Source organism: Nylanderia fulva, unplaced genomic scaffold, assembly GCF_048542155.1.
Source record: "Nylanderia fulva isolate GAGA-0341 unplaced genomic scaffold, ASM4854215v1 Scaffold12, whole genome shotgun sequence".
Classification (NCBI taxonomy): Eukaryota; Metazoa; Arthropoda; class Insecta; order Hymenoptera; family Formicidae; genus Nylanderia; species Nylanderia fulva.
The window spans coordinates 5,156,010-5,179,541 of NW_028189409.1; the positions used below are offsets into that span (position 1 = coordinate 5,156,010).

A 23,532-nucleotide genomic window follows, 5' to 3' on the forward strand; every position below is an offset into this window, starting at 1 on the left:
ATTAGTCAGGTCAAAAATATATAAATTTATACAAGACAGAGAATCATAAAGTTTATCTACAGCATAAAGTGATAAATTGTCAATTACCCATGTCAAATATAATTTAATATTTAATCAAAGATGCACCTAATTTATAAACTAAATACAATTTGATATCCTGGAATGAGAACTTCGCTATACGGCGTCAGGTTTAATTTAATAAACTTTAGAATGAATTTCAAATCCTTCTTCGATAAGATTATTCTTATTATGCGCCAGTAGTCAATATAAATTATTAGAATTATGTAATCATTGTGTTTCTCACAACTATATAAACGTTGTTTATTATAATACATAATCTAATTCGTATCTTATGTATTGGTTCTTTGGATCATTCAAGATACGAGGATAACCAGCTACAAGAGCATCCTGTCCACCAATGTAAAGAGAATTGTAGATTTTCCAGTAGACGTCGCGAACTTTGCGGGCTGGATGGAATAAACCCTGTAACAAAAAGCAATATAACATTTATAAATATTGTATATATATTTGTCAAAATAAAAAAATCACTGATATATATAAAAACGCGATCTCAAGCAATTATAAAGATTACATACTTGTAATGTATATTGCAAAATTTTGATTGGTCCAAGCGCAACACGCAATCCATCCACAGCATCCATAAACGCTTGAACCAAATGCGGTGAAGTTTCGAAAACGTTGGGCCATACGTGATTCAATAAATGTATCAGTGCATCTTCGCATCCAAATCCGTAAACGCCTAATGCCATATGCTTGATAGCGGCACAGGCTGTCTGCCTATGTACCAAGTCCCTAAAAATCATAAGAATGAGTGGAAGATTAGAAATAGTATCAATAAAAAAATATCTTATAAAATAAAATACAAATCTAAGCAGGTATATAAAAAAAGTTGACAGAAGAATAATGTATTATAATTAATAAAATTAATACATGATTTAGATCTCTTACCTGTCCATAAGCGCATCTTCTAGCAATGGACTGACAGCATAAATGTAATCTTTACCCATTTCGCCGATATATTCGAATAAAAACGACAAAGATTTCAACACTCCGTTCTGTACGTTTAACTCGGGTACTCTATACTCGTTCATTAATGCTGGTAGCACTGTGAAGGGACTGCAAGTTTCAGCAACTATGGCAATAGCAACCGTAGTGCAAACACGATTCTGACGTTCCTGTACTTTCAAATTGTTCAAAAGTGTCGCTAAGACATCGTGCGGCCTGTTTGAAAAAAAAAAAAAAAAAAAAAAAAAGAAAGAAAGAAAATATTATAAATATAAATATATATGCATTTGTATATAAATAGCATTGAATTATTTTTAACTTACCCAATAGCTTTCGCTATATATCCAAAAGTGTTCACCGTTGCTCTTCTAATAGCTTTTTTATGTGCTTTCAGTAATTCCAGCAATTCGAAGCATATTCTCATCCATTCTCGAGCGGAAACATATTCGGGACCACGATCTGCGATTCTACCCACAAGATCAATGCAATTTTCTTGAACCTATGATAAAATAGTATATTAAAATAGATTATTAAAATAGTATATAATAAATAAATAGTATATTAAACTCAGCAAAGAATTAAAGTATGTTACGTATGCATGGTACAATCAATTTTTATATTTGAATAAAGATTTATTTCATTCAAAAATTTTTATATTTAAATTGTAAATAATCCAAGATATACATGAGTTTTACCTTTTCGTGTCTGTTTTTCAAGATGGGTGTGAGCCTTGGTAATAAATCCTTGATAGGTGGTGTCATCTTCGTCATTCCTATGACATTAACAATAGCTTTCAATGCTCCTAAAATGCTACCCAGAACTTCAGGATATTCCTCGCCTAAATACTCATACAAAACGACTCCCAGATGTCCCATAAGTTTTTCCTAGAAATATTACATACATATTTATTCTAAATTGATATTTATGACAAAATTAAAAAATATTGTACACTATGTATCTCTTACCTCCTGACAGGTCTTCATAACCACTGCGATGCGTGAAATAAGATCTGCAGCTTGTTGTCTGACTTTTGCAGATTTGTTATTCAATCTCCACAATATCGTGCCGCATATTTGAGGAAGATATGCCTTCACTCTTTTACCCAATGTGTTCACAATTGTACCGAAACCGTTCAGCATAACAACGTCCTATAAATAAATAAAACTTGTTTAAATTATTTGTTCTACCTTTTTTAGATTAGGGATATCGAATTTACAAACCTCGGTTGTCTGCTCTTGAAAGGCGTATAAAATTCCATCAATGAGCTGTTCCTCTAGACGAGAATCGACATCTGCCGCTCCCAAGTTGCCCATTATCTTCTCAATAGTTTCCATCACCATCTTTCTGTATTGTTCATTTTCGTCCTTCAAATCATCCACAACCCTGTTAATAATTTCTGATGCACCCACTTTGTTGGCTATTTCTACCGTTGTGTCCACAAGCTGTAATTTTATTTATTATTTCGTTACTAAAAATTCATTAATTTCTCTCTAAAATTACAAAGGAAAGTTTTTCAATTAGCTGTGTTCAATTTACCTGTCTATAATTTCTACGATCCAATGCCATGCGATGGTTCCAAAAGTGTTTAAAGAAGTGAGGCAGAATTTCATCCTTTATATATTGAGCTTCCACACCATCGGTTGCACAACATTGTTTGACTACCTATTTTAAACATACATAAAAATACAATGTAAAATAATTCATGAAACAAATATATAAACTCATGTATGACTCTGATTATTTACATAATAAATAAAATAATTCTTTTACCTTTAATACAATTTTTTTCATTTCCTCATCAGGAGACTGGAATTCACGTATAAGAATTAACATTACTTCCCTAGTATAATAATTCGCATATTCTGCGTCCATAAGAGGGATGAGATAACCGATAGCTTTTAGGAACGCTGCTAAACCTTTTCCTCTATGTGTACGAATACCCTTCCAAAGTGGTTTTAGCACCGAGTCAAAACTTTCGATACCATACGGTGTTGCTGCTTCGGCCAACGCGGCGATGGCCAGAGCAGTGATTGTTCGTACTTTTTGCTGTTCGTCCACTAAACCTGTAATATTTTGTGTTGTGATTATTTTTTTCAAAAGATAATATATACAAGGTGTTGAAAAAAGGGTAAAGTATTTTTAAGAGATTTAATATATTCAAAAATAAGTCGAAAAGTCTTAAAAAATATTGAGTACACAGATAAATCGTTTTCGAGATATTTTTATTTTAATATATATATATTTTTTATTTTTATAATTTTTAGTTTTGTTTTAAATTTTTATTTTTATTATTATTATTTATTCACATGTGATTATAGGTAAATTAAATTAAATTATAGGTAAATTAAAAGTTATATGAGATATTGCAAATTTCTCAAAAAATGGCTCATTTGCAGACCCATATTTATTAAGACTTTTTAACTTATTTTGAGACATACTAAATCCTCTTAAAATATTTTACTTTTTTTCAACATCCTGTTAATAATAACTGTTAATTTATTTACATACCATGCTCTATGATTTCCACCAAGCTCTTTAAATGCGGCAAAATGGCGCAGCCCATCAAAATAGCTATTTGTTGTACGATCTTGATACCAGTATGTCGCGCTTGCCAGGACTTCTTACTGCGACAAACAGCTTTTAAGAACGGAAGAAGTGAAGGGATTCCGAGAGCGGATGCGACAACAGCAAAAGCTCTCGCTGTCGTATTACGAACATATTCATCGATATTATCAATATCCGGCCTCATTGTGGAGATCATTGTGGCTAATCCTGCGGCCTTGGCCAAATTAGAAATGATTTCTCTGCCTTCGACGCGAGCATAGTAGTCCTCATCGATCAATAGAGGCTCGATGACGACGAGAATCTAAACAATGATAAAGCGAGTGAATTAAAAACGAGATACAACAAATAAACAATTGATTCGTAAAACAATAAGAAAAATAATTACCTTGTGCACGTATGGTCGCACTAAATCGTCAAGTTTGTACAAAATGCGGTCAATTACTTTCACCAAAAGATGACGTTCCTGATCTTCGAGAGTCGGTGACATAAGAAGAGGGAGAATTTGATTAAAGAGTGGTCCGGCACCAAATTCTCTCGCTTTATCAGTAATTTGTCTCAATGCGGCTTTGCGCATCGGTGGAGTTCCGTTTTTAATTTTTAAAAGCAATTTCATAATTTTTCTTTCCTTCTGTTCTTCAGGACTCAGCGTTTCTTCATCCACATCAACTAGCAGCTTATCGAAATACTGTGCATCTTCTGGTTTCATAAATGGTAAATTGCCCTTCGGTTGATTGTCTACGTATTTGGCGCTTTTGTCTTCCGTTTGAATGAAGAAGCCTTGAGGTGTACCAGCGATAGGTGTGGGTGTCGCTGTCAGTTTCCTAGCAGGTGTACGAATAGGTATGTATCCTGAAAAAGCACATAAAGTGATTATGCTTATATAATATATAACCAAATATAAAATTTTAAATATATATATTTTCTATTTTTTTATCACAAGATAATTTTTATATTGTAATTAGATATTAATTTTTAGGATTTTTTTAATATTCTGAAATCTATTTTATATTTTTAGAATACTAAGTAATATTTTTAGAGAGTACAATATTTAGAATACTAAGTAATAGTATGCATATAAAATGGTAATATTAATTTCCATATCATATTTTGTGTAATTCACCTGCTGGCGGTTGCAAGATCTTATATCCAGGAGGAAACAGTGCATCCAACTCATCATCTGACAGAGGTCTATTTCGCTCATCTATTTCGCGTTCCCAACGATAAGCCTGCAGTTGTTCAGGCGTCATAGACATCAAATGTCCTGGAGTTGGAGTAGCCAAGCCCATTGCCTTAGGTCCTGTCGGTGTGGTAGCACTCGGAGTTAGTATTGTCGTCTGATGGGGAGTCGTCAGAGGTGTTGCCGGCGTTTGCGGCGTCATCGAGCCTGGCGTTTGATTTGACGGCGTCTCATCCCATCGACTTCTTCGTTTGCTCGCCGAAGGTGTCGGAGTTTCTTGTATCAAGTCCCCAGCAACACGATCAGTTCTCGGAGTCTCTGCCCAGCCGCTGTTATGTCCAGGAGTTTCTACAATATAAGACAAATGATTATACAAAGTCATTACTTTTGATTATATTTTTTATTTATTATACATTTTAGAATTACCTCTTTCAGTTTTCGGAGTTTCATCCCAACGATTTCTTCGACTCGTTACGGTTTTTTCATGAGAAGGAGTTTCTCTTCCTGGAGTTACAGCTCCTGGTGTCGCATGCGCAGGCGTGGCGTCCCACATTCTTGTGCTTACTCCTGGAGTAGCTCCCGGGGTTTCTGCTCCTTTACCATGGCCTGGAGTTTCATCCCATCTAACTGCAGCTGGTGTTACCTACAATTATAAAATAAAAAATTATACAAATATTAAACAAAAAAGGAAAATTAGATTACATTTAAATCAATCAAATTTTAATAATTTTTTAAATATTGAATTAAACAGATTTGAATAAAAGATTAAAATAAATAAAGATAAATGTGACAAACATACATCTGCATTATCCCAAGATGTGGGTGTTGCTGAAGTTCCAGATAATTTTTTTGACACTGGAGTATCATCTGTCTGATCCCAACGACCTCTCTTTTTGGGGGCTGGTTTAGGTTCACCATTAGCTTTCAGAGTACCATCCTTAGCCTTTTCTACTAATCTTTTTCTCAGCTACAAATACAAAATATAAATATAAGTTTTGTCAATTATATTTGTTTTTTAATATTCATGTTTTCTTTATCTGTATTATATATTATATATCCAGAAAAGATTTATTTTTAACATACCTCTGTCTCTTCACCTTTGAGCATTTGTTCTCGCATAATCTCGGTATATGTTCTAGAACCAATGTCAGGTGTCTTACCACCTGTAATTAAAAAAGTCATTATCATATTAATTAAATAATTAAGTTGATTGATTCGAATATATTAAATAATTGTATAGATATTTAATATAATATATAATTGTCAAGTTAATTTACAATTATTTAATATTCTTTCATTACTTAACCAGATTAATTACAAAAGAAAATATACCTTCAGCAAATGGATCAACACGTTCAGGAGAAATAATCATTCTACGTCGTTTTTGCCTATATTCATCTTCCCTGTCAGCTATAGTAGGTCGTCGTCTATCCGCAAATGGATCATAATCCTTCTCTTCTCTATCAGCTATGGTGGGTAATCGTTTGTCCGCAAATGGATCATAATCCTATCTCATACAAATCAAATTTTTATCAATCTCTAGATCTTATTTGATTAAATAAAAAAATTACTATATACAAATTATATTTTTCTGAACCATTCTTCAATTTTTATTTATAATCTTAATCTCTATTATTTAAAAATATATTGAAATGTTTGAGTTAGCAACATTACCTCGATTTCATCGTTGGTTGCAATCGATGTGACATAGCCATCAAATTTATTATCATCATAGATATCCTGATCATAAAAACCTGTCTTTCCCAAAGCAACTTGTTCTTTCTCAGATGTTATATTTAAAAGTTCTTTCTTCTTTGATTGTATCTCTCTTATCTGTGCTTCAATATCTGCAATAATATATAAATAATTAGAATGGCATAGAGATTAGAATTACATGTTCCAATAAATTTGTTGCAACATCTAAAAATGATTTGCGAGTAAAATTTACATTTATTACAATTTTATTTTGGCTCTATTGTAAAATAAATATGCCGCAGAATGTAAAATTGTTTGGCAACTCGAGCAACTAATAGTATTTATATTATACTGATGTATGATATTTAATTAAAAAAAAATATTTTAAATATTTAACACATTATAAATTCTGACATATTAATTAGTTTAATTGTCCTAAATATCAATTCATAGTTATAATTATTTTTCATAAAATAAAACATGTTGATAATAGAGGTTAAATCAATATTGTTTATATGTATAGGCATATTTATATGTATAGATATTTATATTTCTAAATTGTATTTATGAATATCGATAATTAAAAGAAAAATTAATCGAGAACAATTTAGTAGTAGAGTGAAACCTTTATGCGTCCTCGGAATGGAGTCCATCGTGAAGAAATAGTTGGCGGCGAATCCACCTTCTCTTCTTGCTTGTTCTTCACTATTGGATCGTCTTCTTCAATAGAATACTAATATGGGAAAAGATATCACCGAAGTACACAGAATACACCCCAATATGTGTGATTATTTAGCAAAACATTGAATTATCGAACCCGCAATAGTACTCTACGCATTCTGGCACGAACTTTAGTGGTTAGAAAGAGTTTAGCTTGTTGTCTCTTTCTGAAACAGTGACGTCTGTATCATAGAGACTTTCCCTATATAGAGATTTCTCTTGTCCAATGAGATTACAGTCGTATTCATGCGATATAAACTTTAGAAATTCCCTATTTCTTTCAATTTACATTTCTCACACAAATTCAATATTTCTGATTTGGATTTGTTAATCTTGAAAGTGTGTGTAATATATATTTATAATAAACGATGTTTTTTTAACTTTCTCATATAATAAAATATTTACTTAACTTTTTAAACTATATAAATTTTAATTTTTTTTATAAATTAATTAAATAAAATGGAAAATAAATAATTTTCAAACTAATTTTTTAATCTGTATTTTATATATGTATATATATATATTTGTATATCTCAATTTTAATTTAAATAACTTAACAGAAACATATTTTATAATTAAAGTATGTACTCGGAAAGTGCTTTATTATATTTTAATAAATATAAAATTGTTTTAAGCAATTAATAATATAAGCACCAGTGATGCTGGTTAAAAAAATCATAAATGATTAAAATACATCAATTGAAATCGCGCGCGCGCGCGCCGCCATTTTGCTTGCTCATTCTCCGTTTCTCCGTCGAACAGCGCCACACCAAGTAGCTTTCCATGAGAACACGAGGGTAGTTTCCGCTCTCGTACTCTGCTTTCAATCTCGTTCAATCTTCGCCCGCGTAAGCGCGAGAAATGTCACTCGCGATTCGCAAAGTGCGTCGACAAATCGCGTCGCGTTCGCGCCAATACGTCCCGCGATAATCCCCTCGATACGGTATCACGTTCGATTAACGGGAAATCGAGCGTATCCGGGCGTCGTACTCGCCCTCGGTGATCGCCGCGAGATCGTCGTTTTTCCACGGACGCAATTATTCGGACGCGGCCGACCGAGCGGTGCACTGTGGGCCAGCAATGGTGAGCGCGTGATTTTGAACAATTCGAGCTATCGAAGGAACACGCAGGTACGTACATGGTGGTACACGAGAATAATTGCCGAGCCGCTTTATTATCCCGTAGCCTCCTCGGCGCGCTCGATCGAACGAAGGTTGAGTCGGGAGGGAGGAGGGTGGCTTCGAGCCGGGGCGTCTCGGAGCTCCTCGTCGCTATTCCTCTCCGCCAACTCCACCTTTTTTGAGGTTATGTTCGTCGCGTTTATTATTCCAACTTCCCGCCGTCTCGCTCTCCGGAGAACTTTCCTTCGTCCTTCGGACGGATCCCCCGTGTTCGGGACTCGATCCCTTCCTGTTGGGGCTCGCGCGACCCCCGGCACGGCGAATCCTTGGAATTCACGGTGAGTGCGCTTGAAAATTCGCTCCGCAAAAATGGCGCGTTCTCCTACCGTGTATATGTAAATGGCGCTGATGTTCCCCGAAGCGGGACGTTTCGCGCTTCGAACTTGTGTTTCCTCGCTTTCTTTTGCCGCATTCGAATCCCGTTCGAATTTCTCGAACCTCGCGTCGAACTTCACTCGGCTCGAGCGCACGAATGTTTCGTCACCACCCGCGACTTTTCGAAAATATGCGACTGTCGAATTTGGAATGCATTTCTTTTCGCTCGAAATTCGTAATTAGGTACTGAGAGGAACGTTGGTTTGTTGTTTGGAAGTTACAATATTACGACAATCGAAATGCAAGTGATCTAAACTATCATTGGGGATTATGTGTGCACACCTTTGATAGGAGGTTTATAACTCTTGGCTATTTATTATCGATATCGATTTTTTACATGTTTTCAATATTTATGTTAATAAATATTACGAGTTCTCTGTGTAATTATGTGTAAAGGATAAATCTACTTTTTTGACTTTATATCAGATTATTGTGTAGGATTATAGAGATAGGTATGTGTATGCATACACCCTGAGAATGATTATTATTTAATTATAATTTAATTATATTTATTACAATATTAGTCAGTGTCTTTCTACATTTGCATTATTTTATGATAATAAAGTTTTCTCTATTTTTTAACAATTTTATTTTTTTATCGCAGAAGAATGATTACTTGTGCACTTATACAGTTTATTTTTAATATTACAAATTATAGGAATAATATATACATTTAAAATTAGACAAAAATAAATGCATTATTCTAATTAGATTCATATTCTATATTTCTAACTGTTTTTTCACTAAATGTAATTTAGGGCAGCTTTGTTAAAATTTTCCTAAAAAGAGAATAATCTTAATTTGTTGACGAAATATCCTTTTCTTTATTATAGAATGTTTCTTCCAATTTTTTATATAAGATTCCAAGTAAACAAAATGAATGAATTACATAAGCATATGTTATAAGTAAACTTTCAAAAATTTGTCTTGATTATTTTTAATAATGCCAATGTTTCAATCAGGGATCATCGTCATGTCCACTAATAAAGGACAGAATACAAGGGCCTTGGTGGAGCCTCTAGGTTTGGACTCACGTACACTGGGTGACAATGACCTCAGCGCACTAAGCTTGTCCAACAGCAGTGAGCAGTATACGTCGAATGACTTCGACGACTTTGCGAATATTCAAGCAGAACTCGAATGCATGAATGCTGATGAAGTTATGACTGCGGCTGATGACCGGATCGAGCAAAACGTTGATGAGACTGAAACGACAGTACCTGATGTGGAGATGACCGAGATCTCCGAACAAGTGCAGGCCGAGCACATTTACACAACGGCCAGTCAGAGTAATCAGAGTAGCCAGAGTAATCAGAGTAATCAGAGTAATCAGAGTAACCAGAATGTCGTATTTCAAACGAAGCCTACTTTACAGAAAGTGCCCGTGTCGGCCGTCCAGGTAACAACTTTCGCAATTACTGGTAACGATATTACTGGTATGCGATATATGCTCATGTTAGTTTATTTTTAGGTAAAATCGAGTGTCCAAACTACGCAGAGTCAATCGATTATGATAGTATCGCCTGCGAGCGGACAGGGTGCCAGTCAAATACTGAAGATATCGCATCCGCCAACAGCTTCGGCCGAACAGCTGCAGTCTTTAGCTCAGACTCTCATCAGCGGCAAATCTACGGACGGGAGTGTTGTTCAATTAAGATCGACTTCGTCTACTAAGTCTATCGCAACGACCAGTGCTTCAGGAAACATCACAATTAGTAACATGCAAAATCTCAAGATAACACAGCCAACGTCGAAACGAGCAACACAGAGTGTCCAACAAGGACGTAATGTAAGATATATGTTGGAGTCGCGATCTTCATAAATGAAAAAAATTATATTAGACCACTATTCTATAGATATTATCTTTTGTGAAATCTGAAGATAAATTTATAATTATTTTTTGATAAATTTTGCAGGTATTTACAAAGATGATATTGACGGGAAATCAGCCACAACCAGGCACTCAAGTTCTCATTACAAGTTCTCAAAGTGAAAATCAGCCGACATCAGGAATTAAATTCCTCAATAATAGCTCTTCTAGTTATAGCATAACAAGTCCAACAAAAACTATAACGTTAGCACAGGCCCAACAAATGGGTATATTTTCTACTAACAAGGTGCAACACATTTTACCATCGACCTCGCAGAAGCAGGTGTGTTATATTTTTGTGCTATACAAAGCAACTTAAAAGAATATTTAGATCATGCAATAACAAGTTTCTTCTTTTCAAAGGGTATGATATTAAATAAATTGCTACAGTCCTCTACATCTCAACCATCGAAGGTGACCATAGTACCTAGCAATACTGCAAAGTCAATTCCGACGAAAATCCTACCTGCACCAGTTACAAGTATTCAGGCGAAATCCTCGAGTCAACAATCTACGTTTCTTTCATCCAAGTCATCTGTACAGCAAAGTCCACAAAAAGTCATCATTAGACAGGTTGAAAGATTATTTGCAATTTTATTTCAATACGTTTACTTTCAATTCTGATTTCCATTTTGACAATAATTATATAAAAAATAGATGTGATATTTTTTATCAAGTATTATATTTGAAATTAATATTATTAAAAATGATACGAGCTATTGAATATTGATATTTGTGCTACAAGAGACCCTTAAAATATGTATACATAGTACTATTGCTCTCTGTGAAAGTAGTTTTGATTTTGGTTTTCAATTAAATATTGGCAATTAACTCTAAGCTTTACAAAAAATTGCTTGAACAATACTAATTTATATAATGACATTAACAATCTTGGACTTTTCTAAACAAAATTAATAAAAATTTTTATTAAAATCATTATTTTTTTAGAGTTCTTTGAAACCTGGTACTGTACTTGGAAGCGGGCAAGTGATTAGAATACCTGCTAACCAGAACATTGTAACTGGATCAAATCAAGTACATCAAATTCAGATGCCTGGAAGACAAGTATATGCCTTTATATTTTATCTATAATATCTATAATTATATTTTATCTATTGATTTTATTTCTAATGTGCACATTTAAAAATATTGTTTCTTTTTAGGTGCAATATGTAAGATTAGTCAGTACTTCAACAGGAACTACTAATGTCGTTACTGTAAGCAAATCAAAACCTTCTACGACTCTTCAGACTGTAGGTATCAGCCAGAAAGTAGGAAATCAACAGCAGATTGTAAAGGTACGAGAACTCAATTTTGAGCAAAAGACAAAAAAAAATCTTATATCTGTATTCTACATATTTCTTTATAATGAAAAATGTTTTCTTTCTGTTATAATAACTATATAACATGTAACAAATATTAGAACTTATTATAATATTGAAGAGGCAATACACTACAAAGTATTATAATAGCAATACATTCAAACTGTATATCATAAATGAATTTTTCTATCTTTATCTAGGTTGTGCCGTTAAATACTGGCAATCAATCTCTGAGAACCGTTGCGCCGAAGGCAACGTTGACCAGTGGTAGCCAAAAATTACTCATACCTGCGGCTGCTGCTGCGGCAGCTGTTGGCAATCAGTCGAAGAGTGCAGTAGCGATTCCCGCATCAGCATTGAGCCAATTAGCGTCGGGACAAGCAGTCCTTTCAGCTAATCCAAGCGTTGGGAACATCGTCGTTCTTCCTGCTCAATATATTCAGCAACAGGTTTGATATCCATTTATATTCTTTATTATCCAGTTTACTTTAAGGATATTCTAACAGCACACATGTCTGAAAGACGTTTAGAGGATGTAAAATATCTTCTGGATGTCTTTTGGATGTCTTCTGAACATCTTTCAGACATGCTGTGCTGTTAGAGGTAGAGCGAAGAAAATTGAAAAGGGATTATCTTGATTATTACTTAATATAGCACAATCATTTCTCTATACCAAATGTTGCATTAATTAAAACTTCTATGATATTACATTTGTACAAAATTCAAGTAATTCTATCCAATTATATCCAAGTATTAGAATATTAAAAAATTGATACTTCTATATAAAAAAAATAAGTAAAACTAAAATACAAGAGATTCTAAAAAAACGTAAAGGAGATTCTAAAAAAACGTAAAAAGAGAAATCTTTAATTTAATTTTTTAAATTTTACATAAAATATAACTCACAGATGATGCTTTATATAAGAAAATCTTAAGAACTTTAAATATAATCTAATATTACAAATATTATTTTAGTTTTAAATGTTTTTGGTTTTAAATAAAAATGTTCTTTGGTAAATATTGTAGAAAAGTATTTAAAAATCTTTAATCGATGGTCTTCGTTTATAACAGTGATAAAATATATTTAATAATTTAGTGAAATTACATTATTAATTATCTGTAAATGTATATTATTTCATACGTGCACATATTTTCCTGATTTGTAAAACAGTCTAAAAATTTGTATTTATGTATATATCAAATATATTTATGTTTTTTGTTAAAGCAGTCAACAGAGGATGCAAAATTGAAGTCCCAAACGTCGCCTGGTCTTCTAGGAAGTTCACAAAGCTCTACGGCGACTCTCTGTGTGATTGATGGAAAAAATTCTCAAAGACCCACTTATAGTACTGTCGAACCAAATGGTATTAGGCCAAGAAAACCATGCAATTGTACTAAATCACAGTGTCTTAAACTGTAAGTAATTTGTTGGAGCATAAGTTCTACAAAATATTTAAAAATTTTATGATAACCAAGATTTTTTACAATTTCTCAAATTGTTTTACAAATTATTTTTTATTGAATAGTTTGTTTTTACTTGACTACATGTGTATTCATAAATATTTTATATATATAGTAGGCTTTGGATTTCATCACATTCCTTTGTTATCAGCATGATACATGACAATTTGAAACATCTTTTTAAAAGTATTTGTACAATATATGTAATATTCTTTATGGAAAGAATGATTAAAGCATAAAGTATTAATTAAAGTAAATATGTTACAAAATTGAAAAATTATATATCTATCAGAAGAATAACTTTTAATCGAATTAATTGCAACTTCTTATGTTTTAATCCATAAGTATAATTTATTTAGTATTTGATTTTAAAATCGCGAATAATCTTTCTGTTGCAGCTATTGCGATTGTTTTGCGAATGGTGAGTTCTGTCACATGTGTAATTGCAACAATTGCTCGAATAATCTTGGGAACGAGGAGGAGAGGCAGCGCGCGATTAAATCCTGCCTGGAACGCAATCCTAACGCCTTTCGCCCTAAAATTGGAAAAGGTCGTGAAACTGGTGACGATATAAGAAGACACAACAAAGGCTGCAACTGCAAACGTAGCGGTTGTCTTAAAAGTTATTGTGAATGTTACGAGGTATTTTCAACATATTGTCCATGTCGTCTAGCAATTAAGTTTGTATACGTTTTTATTTTTTTCTACTCCATCAATGCAGATAGCTTTACAAAATGCAAATAATTAATCTTTTCTTTTTCACTGCATTTTTACATTTCATTTCAAATTAATGCATAAATAATGTAAGTCCAGCAATTACTAATTTAGTAAGAATATTAATTATTTAAATATTGATATAATATTTGATATTTTTTAATAGCTCTTAAGTATCTGTTTTTTACATATAAAAAATCTAACTCTATTTTCTATATTTTTTAGGCAAAAATTCCATGCTCTGGTAATTGTAAATGTATAGGCTGTCGTAATCTCGAAGATCAAATATTGGAGAAAAAATCTTTAAAAGATTTAACAGAAACGACCGAAGTCAGAACAACTCAGCTTAGCTTAAATAAAGCACAGTTACAGTTGTCGGAGATGGCTTTCAGACCTCCAGCATCATCCAATACTGGTACAAGGTTTGTATGACAAATGTAATTTTTAAACATTCATTTTATAATTTTTTTTGAAAATTCAAACTAAGAATGTTAAAATTTTTTTTTAATTGTTACTTATTAGAAAATAAATTACAATTCTGCACGAATTCCCCTTTCCCCTCCCCTCAATTAACAAAATTTAGTCAAACATTTAATCAATGTTTATTATTATTTGTTCTTTGATAAGTTTGAACAAAAAATTATTTGCTTTTTTTTGCCTCTGATACTTTATAATTTTCCATAGATGCAATGTATAAACAATCAGAAATTTTAAAAGGAGTAAATAAATTATTCAAACTCTTTTAACAATAGAAAAAAATTAATAAAATAAAATTTATAAAATACATAGAATAAACTGATGAAATAAAAATTATTAAAATATATATTTGCTTGATATACATTTCTTTGAATTTTGTACATAATATGTATATCCATTTCTTGCTTATTACAGACAGCCATTCAACTTTTTAACTGATAAGGTGGTAGAAATAACATGCCAATGTTTAATGGCGCAAGCAGAAGAAGCAGAACGAAATATGCTCGACGACGAGACGTCGCAGCGTCTGATTATCGAGGAGTTCGGTCGATGCTTAAAGGAAATAATCGAATCAGCGCATAAAGCTGAAGCTACCTAGCAGGTGTATTCGCGTGGTTTGTATTGCAATTTTCGTTCGTCGCTATTGTTTATGGGAATTGGATAGAAAATAAAGAGATAGTACAATATGAGTGTTGTTACCAAAGACGCTATCACACAAGATACGAGATGGTCTTCACCAAGCAAAAGCTTTGGAAATATTTGCGATCTTCAAATGATCTGTTAAATACTTTTTGAGGAAAAATCACAAAAAAATAACTCTGTGTGTGAACTTTTAAATAATGAATCATTCTGAAGATAATGTAGGCTACTTAAGAAAAGGCGAATCGCTTTCTTTAATTTTTATCTGAAAGAAAAATGACATTACATACATATGATAGAAAAATAATTTTGTTGTATTTTAAATCTTCTGCTAAACTGTGCGCGGCTCGTGTAAAATTCGTATAAAATAATATAGAAGGATGTAAAATTCGTGTAAAATAATATGGAAGAAAAATTCGCAATTCAAAAATTATAGATATATAATACATAATCAAGTCAGCTTAAGAATGAATATTTTTCAACATTGTATTTTTTTATAATTCTAAATGAAAAAGCACTTGCAATTAGTTAATCAAGAGTTCTTTTCTTAAAATCATATTTTTCAGACATTATGTCATGTATTGGAAAAAAGCGATAGCACCATATATTCGCCTAGTAGTACAATTACGTAATCAGCATTAGCGCTTAATAAGTTCACACAGTGTCATAGTAAAAATATATATCAAGAGAGAATAAAAACATTTTGTGAATTTATCTTATGAATTTATCGATTACATGTCATATATTTTTAGAAATAATTCGTTATATTTGCAAAATAATATATATATATATAAATATTTATATATAGGAGGCAAATTTAAAATGATTATGGTAGAAATTTTATCTGCACCTTCTTTTTCACAACATATTTAATTACAGAGAAAGCAAGGACCTATAAGAGCTTAAGTTACAATCGTTGCATTATATCTGGATTAATAATAGTACAAATATATAAATATTTCAAGAATATAAATAAATATATTAATCAAGATATATGAAAAACATATATGTAACTTAGAATCTTATCGGCTTTTCCTGTTTCTGTGATTGTATATTAAAAAGCCTTTATTACATATATTACATACATCTACAATATGCAGCTTGTTTATGAGTAGTAGATATTTTAGTGACACATTAATTATAAGTATCAAATAATTTTATTTAGCATGTAAAAATATACTTGATATTATGTATGAGAAAAATATAAAGAATTTTATTATTCATTTTGATATTTTCTTAAAATTTCATATTCATCTGTAGTTTTTAACGATTAGAACACGTTAGGCTATCGATGACATTTGATCGTATAACTATTCTTTTGGATTCTAAAAAAAACATACAAAACTATGTATCATATGTACATGTATGTATTTCTTCAATTAAAATGTTATGATTAAAACGTTTATAATGAATAATTCTCTGTGAATTTTAATTATATATTTATATATTATATTATTTTAGAGATGATGCATATATAAGTGGGTCAATCGTTTTTTCAAATTTTTTAAATTAACACAAATTTTTTTATACTTATTGATTATTAGCCAATTGCTCTTACGTAAAGCGCGTCATTCTTGAATTCGAGCAATTTCAATCGCGGATTTCAAGAAACAAATAACTAAAAATATATTGATATTTCTTGTTTTCAAATTTTTGTTATTTTTATAATGTTTCAAATATTTCTGAAAAATACATATAAATAATACAAATAATATATGAATTTTTCAGAAGTATTTTATAATACATTATAAAATTTTGTTATAATAAAGAATATATTACATATATTAAATTTAATACATATAATATATATATATAATGATATATATTATATATTACACACATTTTTATCTAACATATATATATTTTAGATTAATTATATATAATATATATATATATATATATATGTTTACATAATGTATAACAATATATAAAATTTGTTGTATTGTAAAAGCACACACATATTTACAAACCATATTTACCACATATTTACACTATGCATTTTAATTACAAACTTTTTTTCAAAATAAAGAATTTCATTTCTTTAAGTGTGCATGAAATAATATAATAATAATAATAATAAATACTTTCTTTGAAAGTAGAAAATTAATTAAAAATATATATATTTTTTTAACAAATTTTTTATCAATGAAAAAGATAAAATTATAAATTTATGTGCAGATATTGTATATTTAAAGATATCACATAATATATTATAAAAATATAATATTAAAATTTGATAATCTTTTTTGGCAATTTATTGTCCTCATTATTCTTCTTTACATCTTCTTGCAGAGATTCTATGGCAGAATCGCCCATCTTTTGCACAGTAATGGCAGTGTCTTCTTTTCCCTTCACCAAGTCAGGGCAATCTTTTTTTAAATGTGTCACGGCTCCGCAAATCTTGCAGCAACCACCATGGGGATAAATTCCTTTCGGATTATCAGGACATTCTACAGCAATGTGTCCCTGCTCGCGGCAGATGAAGCATTTAGCATATCTATAAGTAGAGTCCTTGTTAACTTTGCATTCAAAGTGAGTGTGCTCTGTTGAGCCACATTTGAAGCAAATGCCAGTGCAGGCCTCGTCGTGGTCAAGCTCAGGACAATCCGATAGATTGTGTCCAGATTTGCGACAGTTAAAGCAGAGTTGTTTCTTAATACGCGTTAAGGCTTTCTCAGCCCTGCGTCTTTCCAGTTTCATTGCCATATCCACTTCAGGTTTTGGTATACCTGACAATAAAAAATAAGATATTATTTTATTTTCATACTTATTTAATGACATATTGCAAAAAGTTGGTTTATTAAATTTAGATTTTGTGAGATTTATTTGAATCCTTACATTAGAATTTTTAGTGCTTTCTTGCTTGAAAAATTTGATAAAAATATATAAAGAAAAATGTAAGTAATTGATTTATATGACAAAGGTGTTATGCTACTTCTGGTCAATTTTTTTAAAATTGAAAAATCTTGAGTTTTATATATTCTTAAATATATGTACTTTACTGTCCTTTTTTTTTAATTCTTAGTTTCTCATTCAAAATTCAAATTAACAATATTTAACTCAATGTATGTACACTTACCTTTCATTATCAATTTTTGTCTAAGTTCTCTCAATCTTTGTGCATCTTCCTTCTTTACAGGAAACCCATCATACATAGCAATTTCAGTTTCCACACCATTAATTATAATTTTTGTAACACCAGGATTTGATTTCCTCCTCTTGTATTCTCCTTTTTCTTTAATTTTCTTTTCTTGTACTTTGTCACTTTTATCAAATGTATCTTTTTTAAATCTTTCAGACTTATCATTAGCTGTTTCCAATTTTCTCTTCAGATTCCGTTTCTGTCGTTTACTTAATATAGAAGAGTTTTGATGCCTATAATCTTGTGAAATTCTTGATTCTTTTTCGCTAGATAATAAATGTGAACTGTTAACATCTGGATTTATTTTGTTAGAAAATTCATCCAATTTATCTATTGCTTCAACTTTTGTCTTTTCTGTTTCCACATTATTACTGTTTGGCATAACGTCATTTTTAGAGTCTTCTACAAAATTCGTGTGAGTTTTCTTTGACTTTGGTTTCTTATGTTTCTTTACATCGGATTTAGACCTATTATCATTAAACTCTGCCCAATTGTGATCGACGTTTTTGTCAGTATCATTTCGATCCTTTAATAATTCCTTTGCCGATTTCTTTTTCTCCAACACTTTCTTATTCTCACTTTCCTCTATTTGCTGTTTCATTACATGCCATGGTGTGGCCTCATTCGGCAATTTCTCATTTGATGCTTTGGATCCTTTCGCTCTTGCATACCTGGTCATTTTTCTATATGCTGGAAAAAAAATATTAAGAATTTTATATAAATTTATTAGAATCAAGTTTGTCTAATTTTCTGAATCTTCTTTGATTTTTAAATTTATATATTGTCTTTATAGTTGTATACATCTTTAATTTTGATATTTATTTCCTGTTCTCGATTAATGCTTACATTATTGAATTCCTAAGTCTTTAATTTCTTTAGATGCTGGATTTGAGTTTCTACGTTCTTAAATAATAAATTATATTGTAAACTTCTTTTTGAATTATTCTTTAATTTATTTCACGATACACGCTTCACGTGCAGGATGGAAATAAAAAAAGTAAATTGGTTATACCATAGATTATGTGAGAATAGAGCGGCTTCTTTAGATAAAAAATTAATATAATAGGCAACAATACATCTGTCATATGATGGATTCTTTGGACGCAGCGATTGGTTATTGGATAGGGAATTTCTAATTTCTTTCAATAGCAGCCAATCAAGAGAAGCCGTGCATTTCTTACTGAAAACGTGTAATAAATTAGTCTCGTGTCCTGTCAGTTTCGTGTCTTGTAGTTTTATGATTCGTGTCCTTGTAGTGCATCACGCGTCGATTTGCGAATTTTATACTTGCATTTCACGTTTTTATCTCGTTGACTTTTTACAAGTTTTCTTCGTGATAAAAATAATATCTGTTAGCACGAAGAAAATACAAATTCGAGAAAAATGGCAGAATTTGTGGAAAAACGATGTCAGGATATGATTCCTGAGTTGGAACAAATGGAAAGGATCAAACTTTTTAACAAGAATGAAATTCGGTGAGTCTTTTATCTTCAACATATTTTACAAGTGTCTCCAATAGATTGTATATTACGAGTGTATTTACGAGTATCACCAATCGTCAAATGTTGATCACATTTCAGAAATATAGCTAAGATCTTAAATGACTATGAATATAAAATTCGACGGCAAACGAAGTGTAAGGAGGATTATCTTCGTTACATACAATATGAAATGGATCTTCTAAAATTGATTAAACAACGTAGAGATGTAAGTAGCTTTAAAGCCTTAAAAGGAGCTTTCCATTTAAATATTTTTTGTCAAGAAGTGCGGTCAAAATTAATCTTGGAATTTTATATATAATTCAATAAATTTATATATGATATATTTGTGATATAAGAGATTGAATTGAAAATTTAGATAAAGTTTGTCTTAAAACACAGTCTGACTTTTGTTTCAAGTTTAATTATCAATTTTTTTTAAAGAAATTGTGTATAATTTTTAAATTATCAATTAAATATCAGAAAAAATTTATATATTACTATGACTCAGAGATGAGATTCGAGAAGAGATTGTATAGATATTTATGAATATTTTAAATATATTTTGTAATATTTAAAGTTTTGTACATTTTATTATATATTATATAAATTGTATTATATAGTTTATATATCGTATATTATAAATAATATGCATACATTTTACAAATATTGATACTTTTTTTTTTTTTTTTTTTAGAAATTTGGTATTACCCAGAAGAAGACGGACATTGACTTTGTTATAACTAATAAAATGAATAATTTGTATAAAGATGCAATATCTAAATTTCAAGATGAAATAAGATTTTGGATTGCTTATATGAAATTTTGTAAGCATGTGGTAAGTAACAAAATAAATACATTTTTCTTGTTTTGCTACATTCATGTAACTTAAGCATTGCTTAGCATTCTTATAGTAATATCAGCCAGATGTTGAGCAGAATGTTGCAAGTGCACAGAGATAAGCCAAAATGTTGGCACATAGCAGCATATTGGGAATTGGAAGAGAATAAAAATAAACAAAGCGCTCGACAGTATCTTCTTAGAGGCTTACAAATTCATCCCGATTCTCAATTGCTGTATGTTGATGCTTTTAAGTAAGTATGATAAAAATGTATGTATCAATAATTTCTTTTGCAATTTATTAATTGCATAAAATGTTTATGAATTTTAGACTGGAATTGGAAAATCGCACTGTGATCCCCATTAATGCTGAAAACACTGAGAATCAGGAAGATAATTTGCCATTGACAATGGTGAATGACAATGAGATACCAACATCATTGAAAACGACATACTTTATATATCAACAGGCTTTCGAGCGTATTAAGGATATAAAATTTATAGTAGAGCTGCTTAACATAGCAAAGGAATACGATGGCACGGAAAAATTGCAGAAGAAAATGATTTGGTATGTGTACATACATATATTGTAATATAAACTTTTTTCAAATATGAGAAATTTACACATGTAATAATTAAAATTCCAATTGATCTATAATTATAGTGACATGATTCGGGAATATGCTCATGAACCTTTAATGTGGGATACAATGGCACGTCGTGAATTACAAGGTTTAGTTCAGCCAAGCCATAATGATACACCAATGGAAATTGAAAATGCTGAACAGATTTCCCTGAGAGATCGCATCACATCTTGCAACAAGGTTTACCAGACTGCTGTGAAAAAAATTAAAACTGAAGATATGTGGTCGTTGTACATAGAATGTTTATTGGAGATCAATCATGATTTGCAATCATTGCCAAATTTCAAGAGAAAACTATTGAAGAGTGCTCTGACACAAGCTCATAAAGCAAAAAAGTTGAGGGAAAAACATTATTTACACTGGGTATGTGTTCAAAGATACTTTGGCGTTTACGTTTTTTTAATAGTATTTATCTGACTAATTATATAATTTAATAATTTTTATATATAGAAAACAGAACTTGATTAAATTCAACTTAAATTTATTTCTGAATTAATGTTGCTTCTTTAAAATATAATCCTTATCTGTGTATAATTATTTCAATATCTTTGGTGTTAGAAGCATTCTTGAAACTCTTCAAAATTAAAGTACTTCTCAGGATATTGGTCGAAATTTTACTTGAAAATTAAAGTACTTCTCAGGATATTGATCGAAATTTTACTCGAGGAACGCTTATTTTATTTAGAAGCAGTAGTTATTTTTTCTCTTATAAATATTTAAAATTAATGATTGTATTATATTTATAGATCGATATATTGAGTGACAAGGAACATGACGAGAACGAGAGGAAAAAATTGAACGATGTGTTGTGCGAAGCGATTGATATTATACCGAACAGTGTTGCTCTTTGGCACGCGCGAATCAATCATTTGTTGCAATCTGGTCAAGAGAAAGAAGTAGACGCTTTATTTCCGAAGGTAATAATTATTGCGAATAATTACACAATCTTGCACAGATGATCGTTTGTTACGACTTGGAAAATTCTGTAGGTGACGGAAATTTTAAACGAGAAAGCATTACCTTTGTGGAGAATGCGGATTTTACACGCTCAAATACGAAGCTCGGACGATGCCGAAAGCAGTTTTCGAGCGGCTTTAAAAGCGCATCCGCTAATCGCCCGAGACATTAAACCGGTGTGGCTCGAGTGGCTTGTTCTAACGAAAGGTATTATCAAAAATCAAATTAATATAATTTTACATTCTTATTTTATGTTGCCTTTGTTATCGAAGAATTTTAAAATATTACAAAAGTTATAATATATTAATATATTATAAAATATATTTATTATAAAATTAAAATATAAATATATAATTATATTAATATAATATATAAATTTGTAATATATTAATTATTATGTAACTCTTTTTGCGATATTTATATTTTTATTCCATATTTTCATTCCAGGCATCCATGCAGCCCGCGAAGCGTACGATCAACTGCGCCTGCAGCCTCCCAATTCACTGGAATTTCATAAGAAAATGGCTGCACTGGAACACGTACAGCCAGAAGCTTCGGTAAAGCACATGCGACGTCCTTATTCATTAGCGGCGCAATCTTTCGGAACTAACAATGCGTCCGTCTGGATGGATTATATTAAATTCGAAATGAAGTATGGGGAACCGGAGAAAGTCGGCAAGATATACGGGAGAGCAGTCAAGACGTTGGATAGCAGTTTAACAAACGTCTTTATGACGGAATATAGCTTAATCGCAGCTAAACATGATGCCATAAAATGATAGGATATTAACGTGTACTGTTATGCATATATCACATATACGTGCTTGTATGTAACATATTACCATAATTGTTTCTGCACTAGCTTATATTATTTGTAATTAATAATTTGATCAAGTTCATATCATTTAAGCAGCTGTTTAATATATCGGCCTCATACATCACATTTTTATAAAAGTGTACTCATTTAATACATCTATATATTCCTTCATACATCTTATATATTCCTTCTCTTCTGGAATTTGTTCCTATAGGAACAGAATATACAAGAGAAACACAGTACAATGATTTATGCAGTCCATTTTAGAGTCCATTTTGTGGAATATAAAAAGATTCTATAAATAAAAGATGTTGCCAAAAATGTAATAATTAGTTAATTTTAAGATTTTACATTTGTTCTACAACAAATACTGATTGGCTGTTGAAAAAAATATGTAAAATTTTAGGTACTATGGATATTTTTTATATATGC

At 31.1% G+C, this 23,532-nt stretch overlaps 4 protein-coding genes across 7 annotated transcripts; 2 read left to right on the forward strand and 2 right to left on the reverse strand.

Annotated features, from left to right (window-relative positions):
• Window positions 1–38: 38 nt before the first annotated feature.
• Window positions 39–7,357, reverse strand: Sf3b1 (splicing factor 3B subunit 1). The gene is made up of 18 exons (XM_085479442.1): window positions 7,089–7,357; window positions 6,443–6,615; window positions 6,101–6,275; window positions 5,852–5,931; window positions 5,568–5,735; window positions 5,195–5,411; window positions 4,712–5,116; window positions 3,977–4,440; window positions 3,535–3,892; window positions 2,797–3,089; window positions 2,563–2,688; window positions 2,247–2,468; window positions 1,992–2,174; window positions 1,722–1,910; window positions 1,350–1,525; window positions 970–1,242; window positions 597–813; window positions 39–483 (listed from the first exon to the last, which is right to left on the reverse strand). Exons 1-18 carry the CDS (start codon window positions 7,114–7,116, stop codon window positions 325–327), a joined length of 3,906 nt encoding a protein of 1,301 aa, XP_085335568.1. The 5' UTR covers window positions 7,117–7,357; the 3' UTR covers window positions 39–324.
• Window positions 7,358–7,992: 635 nt separating this feature from the next.
• On the forward strand, window positions 7,993–16,445 carry LOC114935291 (uncharacterized). 4 transcript variants are annotated; one of them, XM_029308096.2, is made up of 12 exons: window positions 7,993–8,313; window positions 9,702–10,138; window positions 10,211–10,528; window positions 10,656–10,892; window positions 10,973–11,182; window positions 11,558–11,674; window positions 11,773–11,907; window positions 12,132–12,380; window positions 13,157–13,347; window positions 13,791–14,034; window positions 14,332–14,528; window positions 14,998–16,445. In XM_029308096.2, the coding sequence occupies exons 2-12, from the start codon at window positions 9,713–9,715 to the stop codon at window positions 15,179–15,181; spliced, it is 2,508 nt and encodes an 835-aa protein (XP_029163929.2). In that variant the 5' UTR covers window positions 7,993–8,313; window positions 9,702–9,712; the 3' UTR covers window positions 15,182–16,445. The 4 variants fall into 4 exon arrangements, with proteins under 4 accessions (XP_029163929.2, XP_085335569.1, XP_029163927.2 ...); XM_085479443.1 differs by having other exon boundaries at window positions 13,160–13,347; XM_029308094.2 differs by lacking the exon at window positions 7,993–8,313 and adding an exon at window positions 8,408–8,642.
• A 943-nt stretch (window positions 16,446–17,388) lies between these two features.
• On the reverse strand, window positions 17,389–19,371 carry LOC114935273 (uncharacterized). Its single transcript, XM_029308048.2, has 3 exons — window positions 19,211–19,371; window positions 18,302–19,054; window positions 17,389–17,951 (listed from the first exon to the last, which is right to left on the reverse strand). Exons 2-3 carry the CDS (start codon window positions 19,041–19,043, stop codon window positions 17,449–17,451), a joined length of 1,245 nt encoding a protein of 414 aa, XP_029163881.2. The 5' UTR covers window positions 19,044–19,054; window positions 19,211–19,371; the 3' UTR covers window positions 17,389–17,448.
• Window positions 19,372–19,602: 231 nt separating this feature from the next.
• Window positions 19,603–23,226, forward strand: LOC114935237 (U3 small nucleolar RNA-associated protein 6 homolog). Its single transcript, XM_029307987.1, has 9 exons — window positions 19,603–19,839; window positions 19,945–20,071; window positions 20,540–20,680; window positions 20,746–20,936; window positions 21,014–21,250; window positions 21,347–21,689; window positions 22,073–22,243; window positions 22,316–22,490; window positions 22,731–23,226. The coding sequence occupies exons 1-9, from the start codon at window positions 19,748–19,750 to the stop codon at window positions 23,060–23,062; spliced, it is 1,809 nt and encodes a 602-aa protein (XP_029163820.1). The 5' UTR covers window positions 19,603–19,747; the 3' UTR covers window positions 23,063–23,226.
• Window positions 23,227–23,532: the final 306 nt, after the last annotated feature.

What these genes read in the sequence shown, in the direction of transcription:
- LOC114935291 (XM_029308096.2), top strand. Translation starts at nt 9,713, where the DNA reads ATGTCCACTAATAAAGGACAGAATACAAGGGCCTTGGTGGAGCCTCTA. An exon ending in TGCCCGTGTCGGCCGTCCAG is followed by an intron (nt 10,139 to 10,210) that starts GTAACAACTTTC and finishes GTTTATTTTTAG; the next exon opens with GTAAAATCGAGTGTCCAAAC. An exon ending in TTCAGATGCCTGGAAGACAA is followed by an intron (nt 11,675 to 11,772) that starts GTATATGCCTTT and finishes GTTTCTTTTTAG; the next exon opens with GTGCAATATGTAAGATTAGT.
- Sf3b1 (XM_085479442.1), bottom strand. Translation starts at nt 7,116, where the DNA reads ATGGACTCCATTCCGAGGACGCATAAAG. An exon ending in CAACCAACGATGAAATCGAG is followed by an intron (nt 6,276 to 6,442) that starts GTAATGTTGCTA and finishes TGTATGAGATAG; the next exon opens with GATTATGATCCATTTGCGGA. An exon ending in GGTGGAAATCATAGAGCATG is followed by an intron (nt 3,090 to 3,534) that starts GTATGTAAATAA and finishes AAAATATTACAG; the next exon opens with GTTTAGTGGACGAACAGCAA.
- LOC114935273 (XM_029308048.2), bottom strand. Translation starts at nt 19,043, where the DNA reads ATGACCAGGTATGCAAGAGCGAAAGGATCCAAAGCATCAAATGAGAAA. An exon ending in ACAAAAATTGATAATGAAAG is followed by an intron (nt 17,952 to 18,301) that starts GTAAGTGTACAT and finishes TTTTATTGTCAG; the next exon opens with GTATACCAAAACCTGAAGTG.
- LOC114935237 (XM_029307987.1), top strand. Translation starts at nt 19,748, where the DNA reads ATGGCAGAATTTGTGGAAAAACGATGTCAGGATATGATTCCTGAGTTG. An exon ending in TGAAATTTTGTAAGCATGTG is followed by an intron (nt 20,681 to 20,745) that starts GTAAGTAACAAA and finishes AGCATTGCTTAG; the next exon opens with CATTCTTATAGTAATATCAG. An exon ending in AAAAACATTATTTACACTGG is followed by an intron (nt 21,690 to 22,072) that starts GTATGTGTTCAA and finishes TTATATTTATAG; the next exon opens with ATCGATATATTGAGTGACAA.